Here is a 26,777-nt window from a genome sequence, read left to right as displayed (position 1 = left end):
TTAATGCTTATTTTCACAGACACCTAATGGCTAATGCTAAGAAGCTATACTCTGCATCTCACCTCACCTAAGCCCTCGAAGAAATCAAAAGCAAATCAACGGTCCAGAATCAACATCCAGTAATCAAGAACCCTTGAATTTATTCCTCCATCGTGTTCGAATCTCATCGCACCCCTCTCCTTTTTGAACAGTATGGAGCTTTCCTATGTTGTTTGTCTCGACTTTCTTCCTTTCGGACAAAATTCGATAAAAAGCACAACAAGACACACACAAGAAGCTCTGTGACTGTGTGTATCTGTGTGTGAGAGAGAAGTTACTTCCCATTATCTCTCTCTCTCTCTCTCTCTCTCTCTCTCTCTCTATATCTCTCTGCCTGCACGCTTCATCACTGAGATTTTCCAAAAAACATAGAAACAATAATACAGCCATTAAGACAAAAAAATTCAAACGGAGAAGAAGCAACAATATCTTCCGAACATGGGTTTCTCTCCGTTTCTGTTTCTTTTCTTTCTCTCCGTCACGTTCGCCTCCGGCGAACCCACTTCGGAGCTGACATCCTTACTTGACTTGAAAGCGAGTCTTGACCCGGAAAACCTGCATCTCGGGTCATGGGTCGGTTCGGGCGACCCGTGTGGGGGTACCTTTGAGGGGGTCGCCTGCAACGAGAAACGGCAGGTCGCCAACATTTCCTTGCAGGGTAAAGGCCTCGCCGGAAAACTGTCGCCGGCGGTCGGCGGTCTGAAGCATCTGACGGGTTTGTACCTGCACTACAACTCTCTTTACGGTGAAATACCTCTAGAGATTGCAGACTTGACTGAGCTCAGTGATCTCTACCTGAATGTGAACAATCTCTCCGGCGAGATTCCGCCGGCGCTCGAACACATGCAAAACTTGCAAGGTGCCTGAAATAACTGAAAACTTCTCTCTTTTCTTTGTTCTGATATATATTTTCCAAATGGGTTGTATAATTTAATTTGAACCTGCATTAATTTGGGTTTTAATTTGTCTTGAAAAAGATTACACCTTTGAACTAATAATCTTTAGTGTAAAGATCTTATCTTGTATATATATATTTGAACCTACATTAGGGTTTTGTCTTGAAAGATTAGATCTTTGAACTAATTAATAGTACCTTTTGTTTTGTGTAAGTTCAAATTAGACCTATGTATACAAATATATGAGCTTAAAAATCTAATCTTGAATATCCCATTTGTTCTATGTTGTCCGAATGCAGTTTTGCAGCTATGTTATAACCACCTCACAGGGAGTATTCCTACACAATTAGCTTCTCTAACGAAGCTCAACGTGTTAGCTCTACAATCGAATCAATTAACCGGTGCAATCCCAGCTAGCCTTGGTGATTTACCAGTCTTGATGAGGCTAGACCTAAGTTTCAACCGCCTCTTCGGTTCAATTCCAACGAAACTAGCCGACGCCCCGTTGCTCGAAGTACTCGATGTTCGAAACAACACTCTCTCTGGCAATGTACCTCTAGGTAATGTAATAAAATAAGACATTTTTTTTCTTTTTTTTTTGGCCTTTTTCTTGAATTAAAACCAGTACTAATAGATTTGTTTGATGAATGATGATCAATCTTGAAGCTTTGAAGAGATTGGTGGACGGATTTCACTACGAAAACAACTCGGAACTATGTGGGTCGGGTTTTTCTTCCCTTCAAACTTGTGGGCCCAATTCGGAGCGACCCGAACCCTATTCGGGTGGGTCAATGGGCTCCACGACCAAGAACATTCCGGAAACAGCCGACCTAAATCTCAACTGCAGCCAGAGTTCTTGCTCTAATAAGTCATCCAAGACCTCACAAGCCTCGGTTGCTGTGGGCATAATTGTAATTACCGTTATGGTATCTTTCGCAGCTATTCTGACCTTCTCAATTTACAGAAGGCGCAAGCAAAAACTCGGTAGTGCTGCATTCGATGCATCCGAGAGCCGTTTGAGCACAGACAATCACGTGAATAACGAGACTTATAATAGAAAAAACGGATCTCCACTAGTGAGCCTAGAGTACTCCAATGGGTGGGACCCGCTTTCCGATGACCGCCGCTTTCTTGGTTTTGTTTCTCACGAGGTAGTGAAGAATTTTCGGCTCAATCTGCAGGAAGTGGAGACAGCTACTCAGTACTTTGCTGACAAGAATATATTGGGGAAGAGTAATTATTCGGTGACTTATAGAGGGAATTTGAGAGATGGATCGGTTGTTGCAGTTAAGAGAATCACGAAGAGTAGCTGCAAATCCGAGGAATCCGAGTTCTTGAAGGGGTTGAACATGTTGACTTCTTTGAGGCATGAGAATTTGGTTATGTTGAGAGGCTTTTGTTGCTCGAAGGGGCGTGGTGAGTGTTTTCTTGTGTATGATTTTGTTCCGAACGGGAGTTTGTTGAGATATTTGGATCTCGAAAAGGGCGACGCTCGGATTCTTGGATGGTCCACTAGGGTTTCTATAATCAACGGCATTGCTAAAGGTGAGTGTTTTATTTTCTTGAAGTCAAAATTGCAATTTTTTAAGGCTGTTTTTTATGTTCTTTAGACTAAGGCCTCGTTTGGTTGGTAAGATTAGCCACAATAACCCAAAACCGAAAACCCGAAATAACTTTTCGGGCCGGCCAGCAATCTTGAAAAATTGGCAAAGTGTGAGATTATTTAATCTTATCTTACCTAATCTTATTGTTGGAACCAAACGAGGCCGAAAGATTATTGATTTATTTTTTATTTTTTTCGTCTACTTTGAGCAGGGATAAAGTATTTGCACGACAGCAAGGCGAACAAGCCCTCACTAGTTCACCAAAACATCTCCGCCAAAAACGTGCTCATTGACCAAAAGTCAAACCCCGTTCTATCCGATTCTTGCCTGCACAAGCTTCTCACAAACGATACCGTCTTTTCGGCTCTCAAAGCAAGCGCTGCTATGGGGTATCTCGCACCAGAGTACACAACCACCGGCCGATTTACTGAGAAAAGCGACGTGTACGCTTTTGGGGTGCTCGTTTTTCAGATTCTCTCCGGAAGAAAAACGTACTCGAGTTCTATGAGAGCTTCTGGTGAAATGTGCAGCCTCGATTTTATTGATGGGAATTTATTCGGGAATTTCGATGAATTGGAAGCTGCGATGCTTTCGAAAGTTGCGGTGGTGTGTACAAGTGAATGTCCGGACGAGAGGCCGTTTTTGGAGACGATTGTGGAGGGGCTTAGTAACGGGATTTAACTGATGTTTCGATGTTTGAATGTGTTTTCGGAATTTGCATTAGCTGTAGTAACAAGGTAGATTGGTAACAAGTAACAACTACTTTGTAGGTCCATTTTAGTGGAGGACTGACCCTGTTGATTTTGTTGCAGTGTAGTAAGTTAGTTCAACTTAGCCTAGGAATGGTTGTTGTTGTTAATGTTGTTGATGGTTTTTCTACTTCACTTTGTTCTTGTATTTAATTAAAATTTGGCCTGTAGTAACATGATTTCGATATTTATTAGATTTTAATTGATTTGGCATTCGGGGTGGAAATCGGATAGAATGATCGGACATGGCTTTTTCTTAATTAAAAAATGGGTTCCAAGAAAATTGGAATGTAAAAATACATTCTGATTAATTTTGGAAATTTCATTAGTTTATAGTATGTTGTTCCAAATTCGTATGTAATGAAATTTTTTACAATATTTTTCAATCATGTTTAAAATTTCGCAGAAAAATGTAAGAAAATTCAAAAGAGAATTCGACAAAATGCAATAAATAAAAACACGTGTAACAACAAGAAATTGAAACATAGTAAAACATGGTTATATACATAGAAAAACACGTTATATATATATGCAAAATTTCTAAACAAATATTTATTTAACAAAATTCTCTTTATATTAATATTTTGAGAATAAATTTACCTACAATCAACCCTAATTATTAAAAAACAATTCATGTGGGAGAAAATAAAAATAAAGAGTCGGTCAGAGAAAAATTTCTAAAAACATGTTTATTTAAGAAAAATCGCTTTATATTATTTTTTTCAGAATAAATTTAACTAGAATGAACTAATTATTAATAAAAAAAATCATTTAATACTGATGGAAATTGCAGCAAAAAAGATAAGAGTCTGTCAGACATCTGCTTGACCACCCCAGCCAGCTAAGCTGACAAGGAACGATCCTCTACTGCGCCGCGGCTGAGCCAAGGGAGCCGTTAATCACGCTCTGGCCAAGCAGACCCGGTTCATCAACCAGACTTAATTTCCTGTCTCCTTAGAAATCAAGGATACAGAGGTACGAGCCTATAGAAAAGATCCTGTTCAAGTAAGGTCGTGCCCAATACTTGTCACTCTCAACTATAAATCCACTTCATACTTTACATAATCTTCCGATGTGGGATATTAATTAACATTCACAATTCATTCAACACATCACCCAAAAAAACCAAATTCAATTGCTGATTCAAAAACAAAGCTATTTACACTTAATTTGTCTTATAACCCTAACAAATCTCATCTCCTGCATCTAACTCTAAACACTCTAAACAAAGATCAAAATTCAAAATCATAAACATAATTGTTTTTTTTTGTTTAATTAATTAAGCTCTGATGGTCCTGCCCACAGAGGATCTAACCCTGAAAACATGTTCTTCACCAGTACATTTATCTACCTTCACAATCCAGTTACTACTCTTACTCTTCTTCCTAGGCACTACAACTGCTGCTATTCTCGTTAGCAGTAATCCTTCTCCGATCGGCAGAAGTTCCGTCCCGAAAGGAATATTCCTCCAAGATTCTTTGCAGAATGCATTGTATCCCAGCACAATGGTGTCCTTATCATGGCGCCTGGATTCTCTCTCTTGCAATAACGCGCTTATGATTTCCTCGTGGTTCTCGAGGTTGCAGTCGATTGCTACGAAGTCCGATTCTTTGTAGATGCTCAGTAAGAGATCTTTCGCTTCTCCGAAGACGAATTCGATGTTGGCTGAGTTTTGGCTTAGGTAGTGCATTTCGTCGTACGCGCCTCGGAGAATGCAAATGATGCGTCCGCCGGTTTGTTGGGCGGCCGCCGCTAATGCTAGTGCGGTGGAATCCGGTGCTCCACCGCAAGCCACTACCGTGAGCTGGACGTTGTTACCTGCCGCTAGTGCCGATACGAACTCGGCTCCGTTTGGCTCTTTACCGCTCTTTCCCTACAAGAGAAAGTCAATAAAATGTAGTGAGTAAAAATATTTTCGAAATTTTCGTCAGAAATTAAAAAAAAAATTATTAAAAAAAAATTCGAGTGTTCTTCGAGATTTGCTTACCATTCTCATGGTTTTGAGATAAGCGTTGGTGGCGTTTTCTGCAGACCAATTGCAAGCCATTTTAAATTATCTTCGGATTTTCCTTTTTCTTTTTTCGCTCGTTTTCGAATTGTATCAAATCTTGAAAGTAAGTATTATTTGTGATTTGTGAATGTGTGATTTGCCTAACTCTTGGAAGTTGGTGTGTATATATATAGAGAGAGAGGGAATCAAGATTTGGGACCTTCTGTTTTTCCATGTGGGGACTCTGCCTATCCAACTGTCCATGCTACAATAATTTAAACAATTAACATAATAAAAAAATAGGACATTAAATTAAATTCAGTTCTGTAATAATGTGTACCTACTAGAATTTCTAAAAAAAATATATATATACATTTATGTATATATTGTGGTAATTTACTGATCATAGGTGAAAATGTTAAGAGTTGACAGATGAATAGTACTTATGTGTGTTATATTTAGCATTAAGTAACATTAACGTGTTAATCGTACAACGAAAGGACGGTGTAAGCTTCGCAGAAATTACGTTGCAGCGATAATTATATATCACTAATTAAATGTTCGGTTAATTAATTAACAATGAAGTAATTAATTATCTTAATCTGACACACGTTGGAAGAGATAATATAATGCAGCAGCATTATCCTTACTTAGCTGTAATGTTCTATCTCAGAGGGACAGTTTGAAATTTTGTAATATAATTTGGATCTTATAATTAAATTAAGATTCTTAAGGGTCAACTTAATCGAATTATTTTTGCATTTAATTAAATTATTATGCCTGCAAAACTATGTCCTAATATGAACCTGTCCAGTTGCTTCCAAGTGTTTTTTTCGCGCATCCAGCGTGTCGTATAGAAGATATTCCGAATGATCGGGGAAAATTTATAAATAAATTACAAATGGTTGCTTATATAATATATATGCCAAAAGATATTTTATTTACTAATTAATATAGATTGTAATAATTGAATAATTTATTATTTAACCAGCAGCAGGCTCTGAAGAAACAGAAGGGATCGCGGTTTCCCGGTTGCCTTCGGAAAGGCTAACACAGATCTAGATCAGATCAAGTTGTTTCCTTGTCGAAAAAACATAAAATAATAAAATAAAACATGCATAAATTTATCTGTCTCTTTGTCTGTTGTCTAATTCTTCTTCCGAACACGAAGAGCTCGATTTTTTGATCAGAAGGGAATGAATACATCAAGAAAGTGTGCAATGTAACTAAAATGGCAGAGACAAATGAGTTGAATGAGTGAAGATAAAAAGACTGATCAAGGAAATTGCAAACGAGTTGATAAATCATTGTAGCCGAAAGTGGAGGCAAAAGAAATTCGTGTAACGAGATTTGTCCCCGTCGTCCACTTGCCACATACTCTGAATCGAACGACTACTCATTAATATTGCATGGGCATGCACATATTTGTCTCCGTCGTCTTCTTGTCGTATACTTTGAACGCATGGGCATGTATGTATGTATATGTATACATACATGCATGTATGTATGCGTATGCATTTCTTGCCGGTAGAGCGAATGTGCGATCAAATCAGTGTGTTTCCGGTCTGTGGAATCGCATGTGGATCTGGACCAGATAAGAGGAAAGGTGGTTCATTAACTCAGCTTTCATGATATGATGTAACAGTAAACATTATTGCAAGAGAAAGGCCTACTTGTTTCCATTTGCTTTAAGCCATATTTGTGGCTTGTGGACCAAAAAAAACTTTTTAACTTTTTTTTCGATGTGGGATATTTCGGTTATGCTTCTTTCGATTTCAAGAAAATTGAATTTGTTTTCATTCAGCAACTAGTTCATCGAATCGACAAATTCCAGGCTAAAATAAATAAATAGTAAAACGACAAGTCACGTAAAGGTCGATGCACAAATGAATTACTTTCAGACTTTTTGTAAGTTCAAAATTTAATGATGTAAAAAAGTATCTTGCATTTGTTCGGAATATAAAAATGAGAAGAAAAAAATATAATAGAGAACTGGTATTTTGTAAATTTTTTTGGAGCTAAGATATATGTACATTGTTCACTGTTAGTTAATTTTATGTTCGTCCCATAACATACGATTCACCGGTCGTCTGCATCGATAAATTCCGTCTGGTTGAAGCTAATATTTAAATAAAATCCAATAATCTATATATATAAATAAGTCCTCCTAGCAGTCAATATGTGTAATAATAACTAATGACACTCATTTATCTTATTCTCAATTAAGTACAAATTAGTGATATACATACAGTGTACTGTTATATATGTTAAACATATTTGTGCTGCAGAAAATTAAATAAAATTAACTTAAATACTGATCATATCTTAAACACAATTTTGCAACACTTATAGATTGAAATAGCAAAACTTTTATTAATTTAATCAATACTTCACAATCATACATTACAAAATATAAATTGATCTTCCACTATTTACAATTAAGATTCAATAATCTCCACAATAATTCTATATTATAACAAAATTAATTTAATCCAATCTTCAAACGCCTTTTCCTCGAGAACTTTTAACCCGAAAAAAATGCTCTTCGCCCGTAAATTTATCCACTTTCACGACCCACCGGCTCTTCTTACCCGAACCCGAAAAATCCCGATTTTTCCCATCACTTTCATCAACTCTACTCACAAGCAAACCTTGTCCGATAGGAAGCAAATGCCCGTCAAATCTCGAATTCCCCATAATACAAAATGCATTATACCCCAAAACCATCGATTTTTTCCCAACACCTTTTGCCGTTGCGAATATCCCTTCAAAGTTATCGATCGTACAATCGACCACCACACAATCAGCTTCTCTATAATATTCACTTCCCAGCAAAATTTCAGCGTCTCCGATAACAAACTTAATAATATCCACACCACACTCTCCAAGGGCTTCCTTCGACGAACGGAGCTCGTGGACCCCACGAAGGATGCATATGACTTCACCGCCGGTTTGGTGGGCTGCAACCACTAGTGCTAGCGCTGCGGTGCTGTCTGCTGCTCCGGCGCATACTAGCACCGTTAAACGAGCGTTTGTGCCAGCTACGAGAGCCGAAATGAACTCTGATGTATCTGGTTCTTTTACTCTCTTCCCCTGCAAAAAAAAAAAAAAACAAACAAATACAAAAAAAAAAAATCAATATATATATACGTACATAACTCTCGAAAAAAAATCACTAATGAAATTACATAAAAAAACCGAATTCTCTATTTTCGTATGCTAACCATTTTGATTGATCTAAGATAAGCATTAGTGGCATTTTCTGCAGACCAGGCAGACATTTTGTTTGTTCGTCTATAGAATTAAAAGCTTTCGATATTATCGAAGAGAATAATTCGAAATTCGTTTCGTATGCGTTGCAATAAATAGTGAACAAGACGATGGAAAAGGACAAATACATTATGCCACCTCCCCAAAGTTCTATTCACTGCAATAACTTTAATGTAACACACTTAGAAGGAAAATTTGGAATTATCTACTGCTATTACTTTCTAGACGATCAATTAATTCATACGATCATTATTATAATTGCGACGAACGTCTACGGAATATTCAAATACCAAACTTAACAAGATTATTGCATATACGAACATTATTGTTTTCAGCAACACATATGTATATAAAAAAAGATCGGATATATACTTTTGATACGATCATGCCTAAATATATTTCAAATATACGATACGGTAGTTGATCAAAATATCGAGGCAAAGATCGTCACGTTTCGAGTACGCGTAAGTACGTAATCAATGTACATCATTAGTTTTAAATAGTAGTTTAAGGATAGTGTAATGATTTAAAAAATGTCCTAATTAAGAAGAGCATGATATTTTAGGAAGCAAAGATTTGGTTTGTGACTGGAGGTGATAACAGAGCTACCCCATGTAAGAATTGATTATTTTCCTATCTTGCTGTCTGGTCCCAATCATGTTTTTTTTTGAAAATTATATTTAATTTATTTATTTATTATTTTTTATTTTCTTGAATTTAATTTATTGGAAAATTTGTCTCTGGGTGAGAAACCTGTAGAATGGACAAGTTATGGTGTAACATATTGAGGTAAAATAAATATACTGTGGGAAACATGGCAGCATGGGTTGAAGTGCCTGGATAAAGAATTTACTGATGGTTCATGTATCCTTCTTTAAAGGGTTCGGTTCGTCGATTTTTTCTATGATACACCCGGTGAATGTTACACTGGATGTTGATCTACACGCACCAATGTGTGTGTGTGCCTTTGTGTGTGTACGAATCTAGAGATTTACTCGATGTATTTCACCTGGTGCAGCATTGTATAATTGGGTTAATGTGAGCCTTAACAAGTCATAATTTGTTTGCAATTTTCTTTTCTACATTTTTATATATCGGGAAAATTACGAACTCCTGAACTTAAGCTAAATAACAAAAAACACCCCAACTTATTGGTAATTATCAAAAAAATCCCCTAAGGTTTGTTTTCGTCTTACAGTAATCTCTACAGTGTGACTTTTCACGGATATTTTTTTATTCTTGAGAATAGACTTCACACAATTTCAGATATTTTCTTTTATTTCTGAATTCTCACCTATTTAACAAAGGTATAATAAGTTGTATACATTTTCTATTAAAAAATTCGATCAATAGTTAATCATAGGGGGTTTTGGTTATCACAGATAGGTCGACGTGTTTTTCTTTATTTAGCATAAGTTCAGGTGGATTTTGTAATATATATCAGAAATATTAATATTTTTTTTAACTATTATTATGTGGGTCAAATTAATCAGCATATGGTTCGTGAGATGTGTATTTAGGCCCGAAATTTGAATGCAGAATTTGGGCCGTCACTAGAAATTAGAATAGAAATTCCAGGCCCAATAGAAACTAGATCAGTCCGAACTTACCTTATATAAATATTAATGTTTCCAAATAATTTTTATTTCAAAATAGATGATATTCCTTTTATTTTCTTACAAAATATTTTATTTTTATTTTATTTTATTTTGTAACATAGAAGTAGGGGTGAAAGTCGGATGGATCGAATCGGAATTAGCCTTTTTAGAAAATTTCAAAAAAAAAGTCGGAAGTACAAAATCAATTCCAAATTCCAAAATCTTCGGAATCTAAAAATTCATTCCAATTCCAAAAGGCCCGGAAATTTCGGAATTTCGGAAAAAATCGGAAATCACATAAGCTTTAAAATTTCAAAACTTAGCCGAAATTTTCTAAAATGTTCATAATTTTTCGAAAATAAGAGCATCCACGTTAATAAAAGTAAAACTAATAACTACTAAATTTCAGTTCAAAAAAATAAATAAAAATAAAAACAGCATAATATCCAATAAAACTTCTAACAACAATTCATTATGTCAAAATCCTAAAACGAAACTTATAGGTGTATTTTTTGAAAAATAAGTATTATATAATATATACTATTTATAGGTGTATTTTTCGGAAAAAAATTGGAATTTTTCGGAATTAATTTCGGAATTAAATCGAATCGGAAATTCCAAATTTATTTTATATAATTCCCAATTCCAATCCAAAAAAATCGGAAAATTTCAGAAATCGGAATTTCGGACGTCTGAATGAAAAAAAATATTCCAAAATCAGAACTTTTCGGATCGAAACTGGCGGAAATTGGAAAATCCGTTCCAACTTGCACCCCTACATAACCCCTACATAGAAGGCAATTAATTAAAATTTGAAGATATGATTATGAACACAATAAAATATCTAAATTAGAATTTATCAAGAAGGAAATTTGACGTCAAATAACGCGCTCCTCACATAGCCACGTCGAAACCGTGTGCACCCCAGACCCCACCGCCTTCTTCTTCTTCTTCTTCATCATAAATCGTACGGACCTAACAAATTGATTTCGATTTTGATCGACTGAAATTTTGCAGAGAGAGAAACCTAGAAATTGTCTGCGCCATGGGAAACGCTTACTGCGTGATGTGCTCGTGCGTGGACCAAGCCAGCGTCGGAGTGGTCGAGAGATGGGGGCGGTTTGACCGCCTCGCTCAGCCGGGGCTCCACTTCTTCAACCCCCTCGCCGGAGAATGCCTCGCCGGATTCCTCTCCACCAGGATCAACTCTCTCGACGTCAAAATCGAGACTAAAACTAAGGTCCTTTCTTAGCCTCTTATCTATTCGCGCGCGTCCGTGTGCGCGCGCGCGCGCGATTTCGAGAGTATTGAATTTGACAATTGGATGATTTCGTTTTCCCTTGACATTGATCTCATTATTATTTGATATTAACGTCTTGAGTTTCGTATGGATTGTTGAATTCTGGTTAGTGGTAAATCGAATTTCCAGGGAGAGAAAAAGTCACGTATGATTTTATTGAGGCAAATTCTAGAATCGATTGATTTCAAAAATAGATTAGCCTTCAGGAGTCACAGTCTGACCATAAAACCCTATTCGACGAGTGAAACACGTTAGCTGTTAGTTATCAGGCTGATACACTCGCATTTTGATTCAGTGAAGCTGAATTTTAATGGCGTTAGATGACATTTGAATGAATGGATTCAGTAACTCTTAGTAGTCTGCTTGTTCTGAACACACCAAATACTATAAATCTATAGAATGAATTCAGTAGTCCGGCATCCTTTTATGGGGTTATGTAGATGAAATCTACAAATTCATTAGTCGTCCTGTTTTTATAACACCAAATACTAATACATCTTTAGTGCAACAGGACAATGTCTTTGTTCAGCTGCATTGTTCGATCCAGTATAGAGTCGTCAAGGAAAATGCTGATGATGCTTTTTATGAACTGCAAAATCCTCAGGAGCAGATTCAGTCTTACGTATTTGATGGTAATTTGCAAATGTTCCTAGCATATGGCTTTCATTATATTTCTTATACTCGTGTTATACCGGTTGTCTGATGCTGCATATATACTTGTATTACCAGTTGTCCGAGCTCATGTTCCTAAAATGAATTTGGATGCGTTGTTCGAACAAAAGAGTGATGTAGCTCAAGCTGTGTTGGAGGAACTTGAGAAGGTAATCATATAATTTCCATTTTTACATTGATAATCTAGTGTTATCGAGTATCTTCATATCTGGAAAATGTTAGGAGTTAGTGTGTTTACTCAGTGAGGTGAAAAAAAAAGTACCAATCTTATCTGCATCCATTGACCTGGAGTTATAGCAGTTGGTGAGATTTTTTACTCCACGCGATGGCTCTGCATTGTGTATTTGGAAATTACCTGAGAAATTATAGCTGTTTATAGTATATAATACTGATATAATCTGAAGGTTTATCAGGAATTGTAAGAAAAATTGTGCGTGCGTCTTTCTGATACTAATAGTAGCTTACGTAGTATCAGTTAGCCAAGTAACTTGGAGCAGGGAAAAAAAGAGGTACAGCAAAAAGAAAAAAATAAAAATATCTGTATGGAAGTAATCAAAAGAGATCATTGTTTCAAGGTCATTGTGTTCGTTAGTCGTTACAAGATAAACTTTACAACATGTTTCAGAAAGATATCTAACTTGGTCTTGTAATGTCGAAATGCAATTTATAACCATCATTTACATAGTTTATTGTATCCTGACAGAGAATCTTGTCCCTTCTCATCTTTGAACTGAAAAGTTATATGGAAATATATGTTGTTCAAAGCGTCCGTTTTAAGTTGATTTCATTTTTCAGGTCATGGGAGCTTATGGATACAACATAGAGCACATATTAATGGTTGACATCATTCCCGATCCTTCCGTGCGAAAAGCAATGAATGAGATAAATGCAGGTTAGCATCTCAGCAGTTTCGCTTTCATTTGCTTGGTTTTCAGGGCAGATTAGCAGAATGCTCAAGTGGTGTTGAATGTGCTGCTTAGAATTTTAATGCTCTCATTTAACCAATCGCCCTGCTGCTTAGAACTAGTCACAATTTTCAGAAGATGAAATTTGAGGCTGCTGGATTATTACCTCATCACCTTCTATATATATGTTGGATAAAATAATGGAAATAAATCTGGTTAATGACTCGCTCGCTGGACAAGTGAAGTTCTTCTTCGTGGGATAGTTATTTCTTAGATAATATATATGACTGAAAAAAAGAAGATGATTTTCAAATGACCGAACTTGTGACATCTTATGTGTAGGTGTAGTTGCTGCAATCTGATTCTGTTATTTGACCCTCTTAAGGATTTTGTCAAATTCATGCATCTCACTTGAACTTAGTCTTCTGATTCAATTGGAATCCACTTCTCCGTTTTTGTTCTTTCGGTTTATATAGTTTATTTCGCCACATGCCCCACTGCTAATGGTGCAAATTTGTGTTCATACGACAGCTCAAAGGATGCAGCTGGCAAGTGTATACAAAGGTGAAGCAGAGAAGATTTTCATGGTTAAGAAAGCAGAAGCAGAGGCAGAAGCCAAGTATCTTGGTGGAGTTGGTGTTGCCAGACAGAGGCAGGCTATTACAGACGGGCTTCGAGAGAATATCTTGAACTTCTCCCATAAAGTCGAGGGCACCTCTGCAAAGGAAGTTATGGACCTTATTATGATCACCCAATATTTCGACACAATCAAAGACCTTGGAAATAGCTCCAAGAACACTACAGTTTTCATACCACATGGCCCTGGTCATGTTCGAGATATTGGCGAGCAGATACGTAATGGAATGATGGAAGCTTCCAGCGCACATGTTAACCTCATCGAATAATCGAAAAACTCGTTTTTTTATTTTTTGTGTGAATGTCTTCCACTTTCGGTGTTCTTTCTGTATAGACTTTAAAGAGCGGCAATGACTTTCAAGGATTTTTAAGTTGGTAGTAATATTCGAGCTCTTATTGAATCTTCAATGCTTAATATGTGAGATGATGGTTAATATTTTTCAGTTTTACATAGGTGATTTACAGTTTTAATGAAATATACGACGTTATTTGGTGGTTACATTAAATGATGCAGGACCATGTGGTATGTAATACTTGATTGGGTCAAGAATCATTGTATGTTTTTTCTCTTTATTCATGAAATGGCCACAATATATGTTTTTGTACGTATGATTGATACAAATATGGATGATTGAGTCTGCCCAATTCCAATTCTGAGTTGGGTCGGGCCCCAAAAACGAAGCATGGTTCCTTCGATTTATGGTTCATTAGAGAAATGAAGGGGTATTTCTGTCATTTGGATTTACTTGAACTATTTTTTTCTTCATCTTACTAGAGAACTTAGGATTAGCAAAAGTCTTGAGAAAAGTTATGAATTTACATATTGGGAATCTGGAGTGCTACGATCATGTTGATTTTTCGGGTGCCTGACAATTTAAACCAAATTATTCAATTCGAGATCATTTGTTAAATGTTCTTTTGAAACTCCTTTAGTTAATATTATGAACAAAGTTTGAGCATATTTTTTTCTTCAATAAAAGTAAGTAGTTTGACATCCGAGCTAACCCGACATGGGTTTTCAAGAATACTCGATATTTTTTACACCCCTAGGAGGAGCTTCACGCCACTTTGGCTAATGATGAAGATTACCAGTTATGGTAAAAATTACAAGAATTACGAGTAATTTTACTTGCATTTTTACGGCAATCCAATGATTCATCCAACGATCTTTCTTCTGATTGCCAATCTCTGTTGCATTTCGCAAAATAAAATAAAAACATATAATCATTTAGGCAAATTGCAAGAATTAATAATCATACCCCTCAGTGGCCCTAGTGATTGGTTTCTATCACAAGAAAATTCAAATTTCAACAGCAAAAGGTGAAAAGTGATAGTTACCCAACAACTGCAGATATAAAGATTTGTTCTGGAATGAGTTTGAATTTCGAAAAAAGTCAATAATTGTTCGAGTGGGGGTGAAAAAAGGGGAGGGGGGAGGGGGTTTTAATTATGAGGGGAATGTTGTTGTCTTGTTATGTACTAATTACTATACTAATTAATCAAAAAGTAAAAAATAAAAAAAAAAAAAAAAAAAAAAAAAAAAAAAAACATGCTTCATCTTTGAATAAGAACATGAGGCAAATGAGCAATGGACCCATACATGCCCAGAATAATATTTAATCTTCTTAAAGTTTGGTGAGTAGTCAGTGTTTTACTATTCTTGCCGACACGACTACTTATTTGTAATTTTGCTTAATTAAATTTTAATACAGTAAACTAAATATAAATAAAAATGTCGAAAAAAAAGGGGAAAAAGTGGTGTTGTGGCATAATTTTGTTTAATTAAATTTTAATACAGTAAACAAAATATAAATAAAAATGTCGAAAAAAAGGGAAAAAAGTGGTGTTGTGGCAATACATGAATGGTGAGAGAGAGAGAGAGAGAGAGAGAGAGAATCGACGGTTCTGCATAGCAAAATATTGGTACAGTTTTTTATTTTTCGAAAATTGAATTATTCGGTTATGTATGGCGCATATGGTGAAATAATCGAGAATAATCGAACCGAATGTATATCTATGAACGACTTCGTTTTATGTAATATATATATATATATATACACACACATTATATTACCTCAATTTTCACTTCCTATCTTTCAATTTTTGCAAAGCAATTTTATATTTATTAAATTAATAAAAGAATCGTAAAATAACAAAAACAGGTTATTGAGGACCTAAAAGACGTCAGATCTCCGAAATTGGTTCACTTCACGAGCGAAGATGGTGGCTCTCGATCGTTGCGTTGTTTCGCTACAAATAAAGTTGGTCTCGTGTCTATACATGTATATCCCGAAACTGCCTCAATTTTCTTTTTCCACTTTCCTCCCATACCCTCGAAAACGAGTAGGAATCCTCTCCAAAAGACCGAACTTTCCAAATTGCCCTTCACCAAACGAATCATTGTAAAATTAATATATGGTTTTTAACCTTACAAAAGGGCGATATATGTTTTTCCTTACAAAATCAATAAATGCTGTAATGAATGAATGCAATTGCACAACATTAGATTCGGCCACCAAACCAAGAACATGGGATTAATTAAACAAGCGGTTGAAGGTAGAACTAACAAGTCATGATCCGTCGTAACTTTGTACTAATATAAACAATACACTTACAGAAAGAAAATCATATTTTTTTGTTCGTCGTCTTTCGCATTAATGTATAATGATTAATGAATATAAATGGAAACGAAAACGAAGGTGATGAGTTTCTATGTTTGAAAGAGACCAAAGTGTATTTCTCCTTGCAAGGCTATATTATAAGGGCATTTTTTTTAAAGTTTTCAATGTGAGAGAGAGAGAGAGAGAGAGAGAGAGAGAGAGAGAGAGAGAGAGAGAGAGAGAGAGAGAGAGCAATGAAGATGTAGTAAAAGAATGATTGAGTAGAAAAAGAAGAAGATGCCCCTTACTTTTCCACTATAATTGAGGAATATATGGTATAATGACTGAAATTCATCATATGATATGTTGGCCCTCTCTCTCTCTCTCTCTCTCTCTCTCTCTCTCTCTCTCTCTCTCTCTCTCTCTCTCTCATAAAGTTCAAGTCTTTGATGGATAATCAATCATATTGACATGTTGAGATGATTGGGACCTTTTACTTGACAGATGCTAATCATTGGACTTCATCAAACTTGTCCCCTTTGCATCTGCAGATAGCCTTCCCCAACTATTATTATATTTTCCCACATTTTTATTTTTTATTACAAACATACACACACTTAAAACCAGAAAAAGATCAGCTCTTAAGTTCGTCTCGTTGTAGTTTTCCGATATAGAAACGCATCCACCCCCGACACCCCCCCTTTGCTTGCGGGTTGCTCAAAACCACTTTTGTTTATCAATCTTCCGACGAACGTTTACTAATTACGTAAAATATTTACTTACAATTTTTCAACGTTAAACGTTGTTTAGATGACAAGTTATCCGAGATGCTGAGTAAATTAATTACTCCACCACAAAAATTATATGTTTCTTGATCTTCCATATTCGAACACTCTAATCTGCATTCTGCAACATGACTAATCGATATTTAAACGATAGATCGTGGCCCTAATTACATATACTAATAACAAGCAGCATTTCATTAATCAAACATTAATCTCATGTTATATATATTTCTGATATAGATTCCTAACTACAAACAAGACTGAGTTTTTTTCTGCCTACCAGTTTCTGTTTCTCACAATATCTAAAGAAACACAGCAAGAAAAGTTGATAAATAAATAAATAAAATCCTACACCAAAAAAAAAAAAAAAAAAAAAAAAAAAACTCTAGACAGGTGATGATGTGTCATCAAGAACCTCATCGGAGGGTTCGTTGTTCTTGATTTTCGCATGAGCCGCAACGAAAACCATCTTCTGAACCCTCTCCAAATCCTCCCCCGAAACCCCTTTCCCACAAAACGACCTCATAAGGGCAAAATCGTACTTTACACCACACGAGGTCGCATGGAGGAAAAGAAGCCTCACAGCAACTTTACCGAGCGACCTAAACTCCTTCAAACAAGTCTCCCACACAAGCCTACTACTCTGCGGATTCGCAACCTTCATTTTTCCCGTCTGTGGGTCCCGCTGCCTCACCTGAACCGCGCGAGCGTACAGAGGATCTAAACCCTCCGACCGCCACTTCATAAGCTCCATAACAGCAACGTGAGCCTCCTCGCTCGAAACCAAACGCGTCACAATCTTGTCCACATCCTTTTCTTGCTCGTTCGTCAAGCACTTAAAAGGGGGCAGATATTTCCCACTTAAATCTCTAACTAAATACAAAGGATCGAGAATAAACGCAGCCGACATTGCCGGATGATAGTTCTTTCTAAACCTTCTTTCGACTATTTCCTCAACTGGTCCCTCAACAAAGCTGTATTTACTACACCACCCCTTAACTTTAGCCCTCAACTCCTCCCAAAGAGGAAGGCACTGCCCGATTAAAGGCCTTTCCGCCTCGATTTCTTCAGTCATTCCCATGATAATTTTCACCAGCGAATGAGCAGCCGACACGTCGTTCCAAAACCGAACATCCTGAATGACATCAGCAACTTCCCTAGCTTTATCATCCGTCGAGCAAACGTCTCTATACGAATCGTCCAGTACTATTAGATGTAGAATTCTCGAGCAGCTCAATAAATCGTCCAACATACCAATAAACGGAGATAAATTCTTCGATACGTCGCATTTATTAGGAGGAACTCGGATGTAACTAGCGAAAGCCACCCCTTGCAATCTGATCTTACTGAAAATATTTCTAATCTGAGGCATCGAGTTAACCAAATTCGCGATTTTCGTACAACTGTCGCCTACGTTTCTAAATAATGGAAGTTCTCTATAGAAGTCCTTTATCAGGCTCAAGAACCCCTGAAGCTGACAGGGTAAATTGACCATCCAATGATTTTCCAGCTCTAAATTTTTCAATGCGCTCGATTTATACTTATCCACAACGAACCCCACACATCTCCGAGCATCGCCGCCGCAAATGCCGGCAGCCGTCTCCCACAAAACCTCCTCCACGTACTGCGGCGGCACTGTGCCTCGACCGCCACCGGAATATACTGCCTTTTGGAAAATTCTTAACCCATTGGGGAGATTAACAGTAAAATTAACCAAGCACTGGTTTTTATCAGCCAAAAAATTCTTGCTCTTCCACCCATTGGAAGCAATTTGAAAGAACGAAGCATCCCTGATTCTAGCTTCCGATTCCGCTTTAGCTATTTCGAACTTGGAATCGAGCCTTGCAGTCGAAAACTCGGTTTTCGAGACTGCAGGCAAGCCCACCTGATCAAGAAAGGCTTTGAATTTGGGATGTTCGAGACTCGAAAACGAAACCGACCCGCACGATTCGTAGAACCAATCGGCTAAAAAATCGAAGGCGGTTTTGATTTGGTGTTTGCTCAATGTGGGGGCGGGTGAAGAAGAAGAAGCTTTGGGAGTTTTGAGCTTCTTCACACTGTCTTCCAACAGTGCCAATGGCCGGAAATCGTCTCTCCCACCGGACAAGAGTACCGGTGGTTTCAGACAACGAGATGGATCGAACGTGTTAATCGGAGATGCGTTCAGAGAAGGGCTTACTGATTGTTGTGACTGTGAGCTTCGTTTGCGGTGGTTTTGCTTCGGCGAGGAGAGAGGGGGTAATTGTGAAATGGGGTTCGTCGGCGAGGTGAAATTCGGACAGGTTCCTCTCTTGAGGTGCTCGGTGGCGGTTCTCGATGGGTTCGACGCTGAAAATGCGGCGTCGCAGAAACCGCATTTCAGCTTCACGGCTTTAGGCGCGTTGGTTTCGGGGTTTCTGATCAAGATGGGCTCGAGGTGAGCCCAGTACCACGCGCCTTTCCCTTTTACAGCCTTCGTACGGACGGTCACCAGACCTTCGTACCGCTTGTTCACCGCCTTCACCGTCGAGTCCTCCGCCGCGTCGATTGAGGTCGAATTGGGATTGGGGTTAGACATTTTGGAAATGGGTGCCTGAATTGCGGCCGGCGATCAAGTTTTGCCCTTGTTAGAAATCGGATCTTTTTTTTTCACTTTTTGGTGAACTCAGAGAATTTCTCACGTTAAGAAGAGCCGTTCATCTGGGAAATCCGGCACGACACAAGGCGGTGATCTCCTGGCTACGCCGTGGTTCTGCGGCGGCGGCGGCGGGCAGTTTCCCGGAACATGGTGTTCCACAGTTGACGGAGCAAAATGTGTCGACAGGGTGTTTGAGAAATTGTCTAGCCGAAACTAACATACTATATTGTGGAGAAAGATGGGCATTGGCTGAGAAATATGTAGAGAGAGAAAGTGGGGGTGTTTCTTCTTCTTGTTGGGTCTGCCGGGGGAGAAGAAAAATAGGGGAGCGACTGAATTTTTAATTATTATTAGGGTAAATTACAAACACCCCCTGAGGTATGATTAAATTACAAAAACACCCCTCTTGTTTGGATAATTACAACCACCCCTCAACTCCTCAAATCTAGTGGAATCTTCGAGATTATATGGAATATTATCACTTTTATACCCATTTTATCATATTCAAATTCTACATTATGAAACAAGATGATCATAATATTTGATTTTTAACTTGTATATATTAGTTTGTGGTGCATCGGAAACTGTATTTTTACACAAAACGAGTACAAACTAGAGCACATTTCACGGAATCTAGATGATTATGTTGAATTTGGCAGCATAAGGGTGGAGGTGTAAGAAGAAATCATAGTTGAGGGGTAGATGTAATTGTCCAAACAAGAGGGGTTTGTTTGTAATTTGACCATACCTCAGGGGGTTATTTGTAATTTACCCTTATTATTATTGTTTATTATATAGTATTGGTCCTTCTGGTTGGCTGACGGTACTAGAAAGTAGAAATACCTTTGTGTCACCACGTGCTAATTAAGGCGCGTGTGCACAATCCCACGAATGAAAATTGCAGGTAGTCGTCAACAACCGGGCCCACCCAACCGGGATTTGACTCTTTAGTCAGCGCTAGATTCCGCCCATGATATTCAATTATATTTTTCCCAATTATTACTAAATAAATAGATTTTCATTTATATATTTATCTTTTTTTCCCTAAATTAGTACCTTGTACATATAATTTTGAATTTCTTCACAACTTATTTTATTTTATTGTGATTTTAGATAAATTATAAATATTTATTTATTAAATATAAAATAATAAGATCGCCTCCAAAAGAATAGATTTTGAAGGTCAGCTGCTCCATAATGTAATTGGAGATAGCACTAGTGCGAACCAGTTCAAAAGAATAGATATTATCTCTGTATTTTTGGAAAAAGACAAAAAAATATTAAAAAAAATAATAATAAATTATAGTGGTAAATTAAAGTAATTATTATTAATATTTAAGTGGGACTAAGTCGGTCGTGTTACATGTCTTAATTCTGAATAGTCAACCACTCCATTCTAATACTAATTTGAATTAACTATAATTAGATTCATAATTAATGTTGTGATGAACACTTATGAACCGGCACTTAAATACTTAGATTAGACGATCAAGTTTGTTTGTTATTACAAGTGGTTAAGTAAATCGTAGTATTAAGCCACGTAGTTCATTGTATCATTTGTATGGCATGAATGATTGTAAAGTGTGATAATTAGCTAAATCAATACGGAACCCTAATGTTGAAAATTAGCCTCACCATAATTAACTAGATAATTATACTTTATATAATATTTAGGTCCCATTTGGTTGTCAGGATAAGCTGTGATTAACTAAATAGTTGGACTTAATTTGATGTTTTGTATCCCAATAAATTGTCAGGACGACCCGCCAAAATTATATAATTATGGTTTATATTGTCTTATCTTGCTTTTTAATGAGGTTTTTTTGTTGGACGTCGTGAGCTCCAATAAAATAATTGGGTTTCATTAGATTATTTAATCTTATATTGGTTAATCTTATCTTGACAACCAAATGGGGCCTTAGTATACTGTATAATTTGTCAAATCGACCCGTAAATATTTGAATTTACATGAATTATTTAATTTTATCTAGTATACTGTATAATTTGTCAGATCGACTCGTAAATATTTGAATTTACACTGAATTATTTAATTTTATTTTGATTAATCTTATCTTATGAAGCAGACAAGTGCTAATAATATTATATTGAAAGTGTGGCAACTAAAAATAGTTTTTCCACTTTAATTGAGGTCTCATAAAACGTGTCATGTGATTATGGTGTATTGATTTACACATGGTCATAAAAGCGCCTTTATTTTCTTGTCAACATGTGGTATCAATACCACTTTCGATACATAACTCATAAAAGCGCGTTTTACTATATTTATAATTGGATGTTGTTTTATTTATGGGGAGTGCTAAATCCCACACTAAAGGTTACTAAATCCCGTACATAAATAAAAAAAATTCTCTCTCTATAAAAAAATATTCTCTCTCTATGCTCTATTTTCTCTAACTTCTCTCTACATTTTTTCTATGATTTTCCATACTAAAATTTACTAAATCCCGCACTTAAATAAAAAAATATTTTATCTCTACAAAAATTCTCTTTCTACGCTCTATTTTCTCGACTTCTCTCTAACTTTTTTCTCTAGGGTTTTCAAAATACTAAGAAGTCGTCAAAAGTCGTTTTTTGTTACGTAATTACATCAACTAATGAGTTCAATACCTTTTAACTTCAATCGGATGTAAGATTTTAATTTTTTTGTCAAAAAATCGTCATAGGCAGAGGGCAGACAACCTGGAAGACGAAACAGATAGCGCGCACATGTTGGGCGTGCAGTACACTGTATTCGCGTTCAACTTGGGCGCCGTCTTTCATGCGTCCGCTTCTACTTTAGATGCGATCCGTTTTTGTTTTTTTGTTTTAAATTAGTTTTTGTTATATTTTATTTATTTTTCGGGATAATGGGGAAGTTCATTATTTCGAATATTTTCGAGGGGTATAATTGTTTAATTGTAGAGACGATTTAATACAATGGGCGAGAGACACAGCTGAAAGCCATGATATTAAGCTAAGTATAGGTCATACTTTTTGTGATAAAGTATACATTACCTGTGATCGGTTTGGGAAAAAACAGGTGAAACGAAAGAATAGAGATATAGAAAGTACAATATGTACTGACACAAAAAAAAAATGTAATTGTAGTTTCTAGTTGAAGGGAGTTCTACAAGCAGAGGGTAAAATGAAAACTCTTTATAATTTACGGGAAGCATAATCATCCTCTGACTTCGAAATATAGTATTCATAAACAACTCTCATAGAAGCAGTATGGAGTTACCGAAATGTTTTAATATTTATTAAAATTTATTCAATATTTATTAATTATTAAATATTTATTAACCATGTATTCAATATTTATTAAATTTCTAATTATTTAATTCGAAAGTATTTTTAACATTTATTCAGTATTTTTAAAGTATTAAAATTTGTTAAAATTTTATTAACATTAAATATTTATTAAAATATTTAAGAAATAATTAAATTGAATTAAAAAAAAAAAAAAAAAAAAAAAAACAGATCTATTGCTTCTAAGTTCTAACCCAGCCGCCCCACCCCCCACCACAAAGAAAATCCCACACACGCACTGGCCTGCCATGGACGTCATCTCATGGTAGGCACAACTCTCTCTCTATATATCCTATACCACCTTCCATAACAAATAAAGTAATTGAATTCAATTCAAAAACAAAGAAAAAAAAAAAGACAAAAAACAAAATATATGGTGCTGCTTGCTATCAGGCGCGCCTTCACCGAAAAAAAAAACCCTGCTTGATTTGTAGAATAAATTTGAGATAAAATGATAACCTTAGTCGTAGAATAAATTAGAGAAGATTTTCTTCAAGTTCGATTCTCGGATTATTGTACTAATTCTATGATGTTTTTTGCAAGCGTGAGGCGAAAAGAAGAACTTGTTTGGGGAGAGAAAAAGATAGACACGTTTGGGAACGTTTGGGATTTTAGAGAGAGAAGGAAATTTTATTATGTCCATGATTTAGTAATTTCCGTGTGGGATTTAGCATTTCAGTTTATTTATTTACAAAATAAAATAATTAGTCAACGGCCAATACCAAAACAATACAATCGAAAATAGATAAGTTGTACCATAAAAATATTACCTATAAATTTTGAGATTAGCAACTATTTATACCCGTGATTAAGGTAACATGGGCCTAGACCTTTAGACAAAGCTTAATTACGCCAGATGGGCCTAAGTTGGCTAAAACTTATTAAAGTTGGGCTAATGCTTATATTATTGAATTTAATTTTTAAACTTCATATTTTTGGGCTTAGGCTATGTTTGTCTGTTGAGATTAATCATTATTAACCAAATAATGAGACTTTATATGAATTTTTTTGTTGGATGTCCGGGTCCAATAAAATAATAGAATTTATATTAAATTATTCAATCTTATCTTGTCAGCGACACGAGTGCAAATAATATTATATTGAAAGATTTCCTATAACCTGTGAGATTAGCAACTATCTATACATGTGAATTGTGATTAAAGGTTACATGAGCTTGGAGATTTAGTCAAAAGCCTTATTAGCCAATGGGTTAAAATATTAGTAAAAATTTAGGTTCTAAACAACTGGTTAGCTAAGGTTCATCTTGAAGGGATTAGAAAATTTTTGGGGCTTCCGCCAAAGTGGAAGTTTACGTTAATTCCAAGAGCTGCCAACAACGCTTGTCAAATTTTTAGCTGCACGGAGGCTGTAAAAATACCGAAAAATATGTTAAATGCCCGTAAAACCATATAAAGCTGTTAAAAAGAGTGTAGATTTCTATACATAAACTCGAACGAGTACACATACTTACGACACTACAATTGCAATTAATTAACCTCTCATGTGTCATGCTAAAAAAATATAAATGTTGTTACCAACAACTTGAACAGGGCAAAACTTTTCAAATAGCAGTCTATTAAAGTTGCCCCGGAGTATAATATAGACAAAAATAAAACCTATTTCTTGTTGTTTTGAGTCCTAACCAAGATTTGGCCGTTCTCTCGATTTGGTCGGTGTCGCGAGTTATTTTGAAAATGAAATGGACATAGTGAATGCCGAATGATCCAGTTCAGGAAATACTACTAGCAACCACTTGGCCGGCATAAAACAGTTGACCAGGTTCAAACAATATAAGTTCCATGATGGTGGAATTGGAAGGAAAAATTAGCGATTCTTTGTCGATAAAAAAAACAAATTTACGAGTCCCTATACAAATTTAATTTCAAGGGCTAATTCAGTAGAATGAACCGAGTCCAAGCACCGAGCACAATAGCACATAGTCATGTCAATATCTCACTAACAAACACAAGCAAAAACCGAAAGCCATACATAACAGCAGAATAAAATTGCAAAACGTATAGCAGCAGCGGCGGCTTAATAAAAGAAGAATGAAAAAATTGATTACCTAGAGCAGGTGGGCTTCAGGAGGGACAAGTTCAACAAACTCCACATAGTTATCTGTAATGGAAACCCGTGTTGTAAAGGTTTTGGGATACTTATCATCTTCGTCTATTTGGTGCACTGCCATAGCTGTAAACATTAAATCCACCATAGAGCATGTGGATAAATCCCCACTTGCATTCACCATGTCCAGCAAATTATATTTGATTTCCTACACAAATAATAAAACAAGAAGCAATTGTTATAATCATTTATTAATACACAACAAATTACTTTTAAGAAGGGAAAAAAAAAAAAAAAAAGAGATACATACATGTGTTTTGTTGTAGACATCAATAGCTAATGTGGCACATTCTCTGAGGACATTCATTGATTTTTCATCACAGTGGGTCGAATCTCCGTCGTACAAGACAGAGCAATCTAGCGATTTCTTCGCCGGAATGTTTTTCGTTGAATTATTCTCCAGTTTCTCAATACAAAATGGATTATGCCTACATGTGGATAGATATATTCTCAATAACAAATAGAAGCAAGATAAATAAAAATAATAAAACATATTTAAAAGAAATTGATAAATTTGATTACATATGGAAGGCTTTCCAGTCATCACCAGGGACAAATTCAAAACCCACTGCATATACATAATGACATGTGACGGAAACCCGAGCTCGAACAGTTCGGGTTTTCTTATCAACAGCATCCTCCTCCTCCTCAGGCTCAGGCTTAACGGTAAAAATAATATCCGACGTACCGCCTGCATACATTGATATGGTTGCAAACAGCAGCTCCACAAAACAGTATTTCTTCAGCTGCACACACAAGCACAAGCGTAATTATTAATTAATTTAATTAATGAAATTCATTAAGGTGGACTGAAAATAAACGCCAAAATTAAATTAATTTTATAAGAAAAGGGATAGAAAATAGAGAAGATACACACATACATGTGTTTTGTTGTAGACATCAACAGCAGTTTCGGCATATTCCACCAATAGTTTCAAGTGACTAGGAACATGACAGCTGGCGGGATCTCCGTCGTACCAGACGGCTCCACCTACTCCAACTGGTCGATTGCGCTTAACGTCGCCTAATTCACCTACTCCGACACAAGAAGCCACAACGTCGCCGAATTCACAAGAAGCCATCGTTAGTTCGTTCGTTCTCTCTCTCTCTCTCTCTCTCTCTCTAGAAACCCTAAACTTTTTTCCCCTTTCGTTGGTTTATATAATTTACTTATTATTACTATAACCACAAAAAAGTTGAGATATATAATGGGCTGGACTTTGAGAATGGGTTGGGCTGCGACCCATTAAAATTGGAAATTAGGAAGTTCGAATAATAGATGATTTAATTTTTGGATTTCTTTATAAGCAACTCCAATATTAAACATCAAAATTGGATTATCAAATACTCATTTGATAATTAAGATAATATTTTAATATTCATTTATAATTTATCTACTTCAATTATGGTTATCAAAATTAATAATCAATTAGTGTTTTTTTAACGGTTTTATTTTTAATTGCCACGTGTCATTTTGTGATTGAATGTTTATGTTAGTTATTTTTTTGATAACTCAATTTACATGATGTATTTCTACATTCAAAGATGTAGAATAAAAGATTATTTCTTTATAACAACACCAATTCAAGTAAAACAAAATGGAAGGAAAATAAAAAAAAAGGTTGGGTTCAATGTATTCTTTTAAAAGATCTTATTTTTCTCCAACAGCTTATTTTTTAAAAA

At 36.0% G+C, this 26,777-nt stretch overlaps 6 protein-coding genes and 1 non-coding gene across 8 annotated transcripts in view; 2 read left to right on the top strand and 5 right to left on the bottom strand.

Moving 5' to 3' along the window:
- Nucleotides 1–26,316, bottom strand: part of LOC105971871 (uncharacterized) — a 52,739-nt gene extending 26,423 nt beyond the window's left edge. The window contains exons 1-4 of one of the 2 annotated variants that reach the window (XR_016031672.1): nt 25,976–26,316; nt 25,617–25,840; nt 25,345–25,522; nt 24,377–25,242 (exon numbers count right to left, since the gene is read on the bottom strand). Coding sequence is in view for 1 of the 2 variants with exons in the window: in XM_088819332.1 (XP_088675458.1) it covers nt 25,036–25,242; nt 25,345–25,522; nt 25,617–25,840; nt 25,976–26,176 (810 nt within the window). In the remaining variant the exon portion in view is untranslated. The remainder of the gene's footprint in view (nt 1–24,376; nt 25,243–25,344; nt 25,523–25,616; nt 25,841–25,975) is intronic. The other variant, XM_088819332.1, reaches the window with a different exon arrangement.
- Nucleotides 83–3,501, top strand: LOC105971822 (Leucine-rich repeat protein kinase family protein). The gene is made up of 4 exons (XM_012996725.2): nt 83–898; nt 1,235–1,495; nt 1,602–2,480; nt 2,751–3,501. Exons 1-4 carry the CDS (start codon nt 478–480, stop codon nt 3,218–3,220), a joined length of 2,031 nt encoding a protein of 676 aa, XP_012852179.2. The 5' UTR covers nt 83–477; the 3' UTR covers nt 3,221–3,501.
- LOC148769878 (small nucleolar RNA U3) lies at nt 4,095–4,303 on the bottom strand. The gene has a single exon (XR_016031948.1). It is a non-coding gene; the product is annotated as a small nucleolar RNA U3 (small nucleolar RNA).
- On the bottom strand, nt 4,410–5,444 carry LOC105971715 (hypothetical protein). The gene is made up of 2 exons (XM_012996583.2): nt 5,276–5,444; nt 4,410–5,161 (listed from the first exon to the last, which is right to left on the bottom strand). The coding sequence occupies exons 1-2, from the start codon at nt 5,333–5,335 to the stop codon at nt 4,568–4,570; spliced, it is 654 nt and encodes a 217-aa protein (XP_012852037.2). The 5' UTR covers nt 5,336–5,444; the 3' UTR covers nt 4,410–4,567.
- Nucleotides 7,632–8,657, bottom strand: LOC105971729 (hypothetical protein). Its single transcript, XM_012996598.2, has 2 exons — nt 8,503–8,657; nt 7,632–8,371 (listed from the first exon to the last, which is right to left on the bottom strand). The coding sequence occupies exons 1-2, from the start codon at nt 8,557–8,559 to the stop codon at nt 7,778–7,780; spliced, it is 651 nt and encodes a 216-aa protein (XP_012852052.2). The 5' UTR covers nt 8,560–8,657; the 3' UTR covers nt 7,632–7,777.
- LOC105971865 (SPFH/Band 7/PHB domain-containing membrane-associated protein family) lies at nt 10,935–14,165 on the top strand. Its single transcript, XM_012996780.2, has 5 exons — nt 10,935–11,386; nt 11,958–12,078; nt 12,176–12,267; nt 12,914–13,010; nt 13,555–14,165. The coding sequence occupies exons 1-5, from the start codon at nt 11,192–11,194 to the stop codon at nt 13,926–13,928; spliced, it is 879 nt and encodes a 292-aa protein (XP_012852234.2). The 5' UTR covers nt 10,935–11,191; the 3' UTR covers nt 13,929–14,165.
- Nucleotides 17,222–20,009, bottom strand: LOC105971911 (uncharacterized). Its single transcript, XM_012996839.2, has one exon. It carries the CDS (start codon nt 19,599–19,601, stop codon nt 17,430–17,432), a length of 2,172 nt encoding a protein of 723 aa, XP_012852293.2. The 5' UTR covers nt 19,602–20,009; the 3' UTR covers nt 17,222–17,429.
- Nucleotides 26,317–26,777: the final 461 nt, after the last annotated feature.

Source organism: Erythranthe guttata, chromosome 6 (assembly GCF_056151865.1).
Source record: "Erythranthe guttata isolate IM_541 chromosome 6, IM_541, whole genome shotgun sequence".
Taxonomy (NCBI): Eukaryota; Viridiplantae; Streptophyta; class Magnoliopsida; order Lamiales; family Phrymaceae; genus Erythranthe; species Erythranthe guttata.
The sequence above is the reverse complement of the archived record's forward strand: the minus strand, read 5'-3'. Positions and strand labels throughout refer to the sequence as shown.

Coding starts and splice junctions, on each gene's coding strand:
- LOC105971822 (XM_012996725.2), top strand. CDS start 478: ATGGGTTTCTCTCCGTTTCTGTTTCTTTTCTTTCTCTCCGTCACGTTC. Junction 1,496..1,601: donor CTCTGGCAATGTACCTCTAG/GTAATGTAATAA, acceptor TCAATCTTGAAG/CTTTGAAGAGATTGGTGGAC. Junction 2,481..2,750: donor AATCAACGGCATTGCTAAAG/GTGAGTGTTTTA, acceptor TACTTTGAGCAG/GGATAAAGTATTTGCACGAC.
- LOC105971715 (XM_012996583.2), bottom strand. CDS start 5,335: ATGGCTTGCAATTGGTCTGCAGAAAACGCCACCAACGCTTATCTCAAA. Junction 5,162..5,275: donor ATCTCAAAACCATGAGAATG/GTAAGCAAATCT, acceptor TTTCTCTTGTAG/GGAAAGAGCGGTAAAGAGCC.
- LOC105971729 (XM_012996598.2), bottom strand. CDS start 8,559: ATGTCTGCCTGGTCTGCAGAAAATGCCACTAATGCTTATCTTAGATCA. Junction 8,372..8,502: donor ATCTTAGATCAATCAAAATG/GTTAGCATACGA, acceptor TTTTTTTTGCAG/GGGAAGAGAGTAAAAGAACC.
- LOC105971865 (XM_012996780.2), top strand. CDS start 11,192: ATGGGAAACGCTTACTGCGTGATGTGCTCGTGCGTGGACCAAGCCAGC. Junction 11,387..11,957: donor AAATCGAGACTAAAACTAAG/GTCCTTTCTTAG, acceptor TTAGTGCAACAG/GACAATGTCTTTGTTCAGCT. Junction 13,011..13,554: donor AATGAATGAGATAAATGCAG/GTTAGCATCTCA, acceptor TTCATACGACAG/CTCAAAGGATGCAGCTGGCA.
- LOC105971911 (XM_012996839.2), bottom strand. CDS start 19,601: ATGTCTAACCCCAATCCCAATTCGACCTCAATCGACGCGGCGGAGGAC.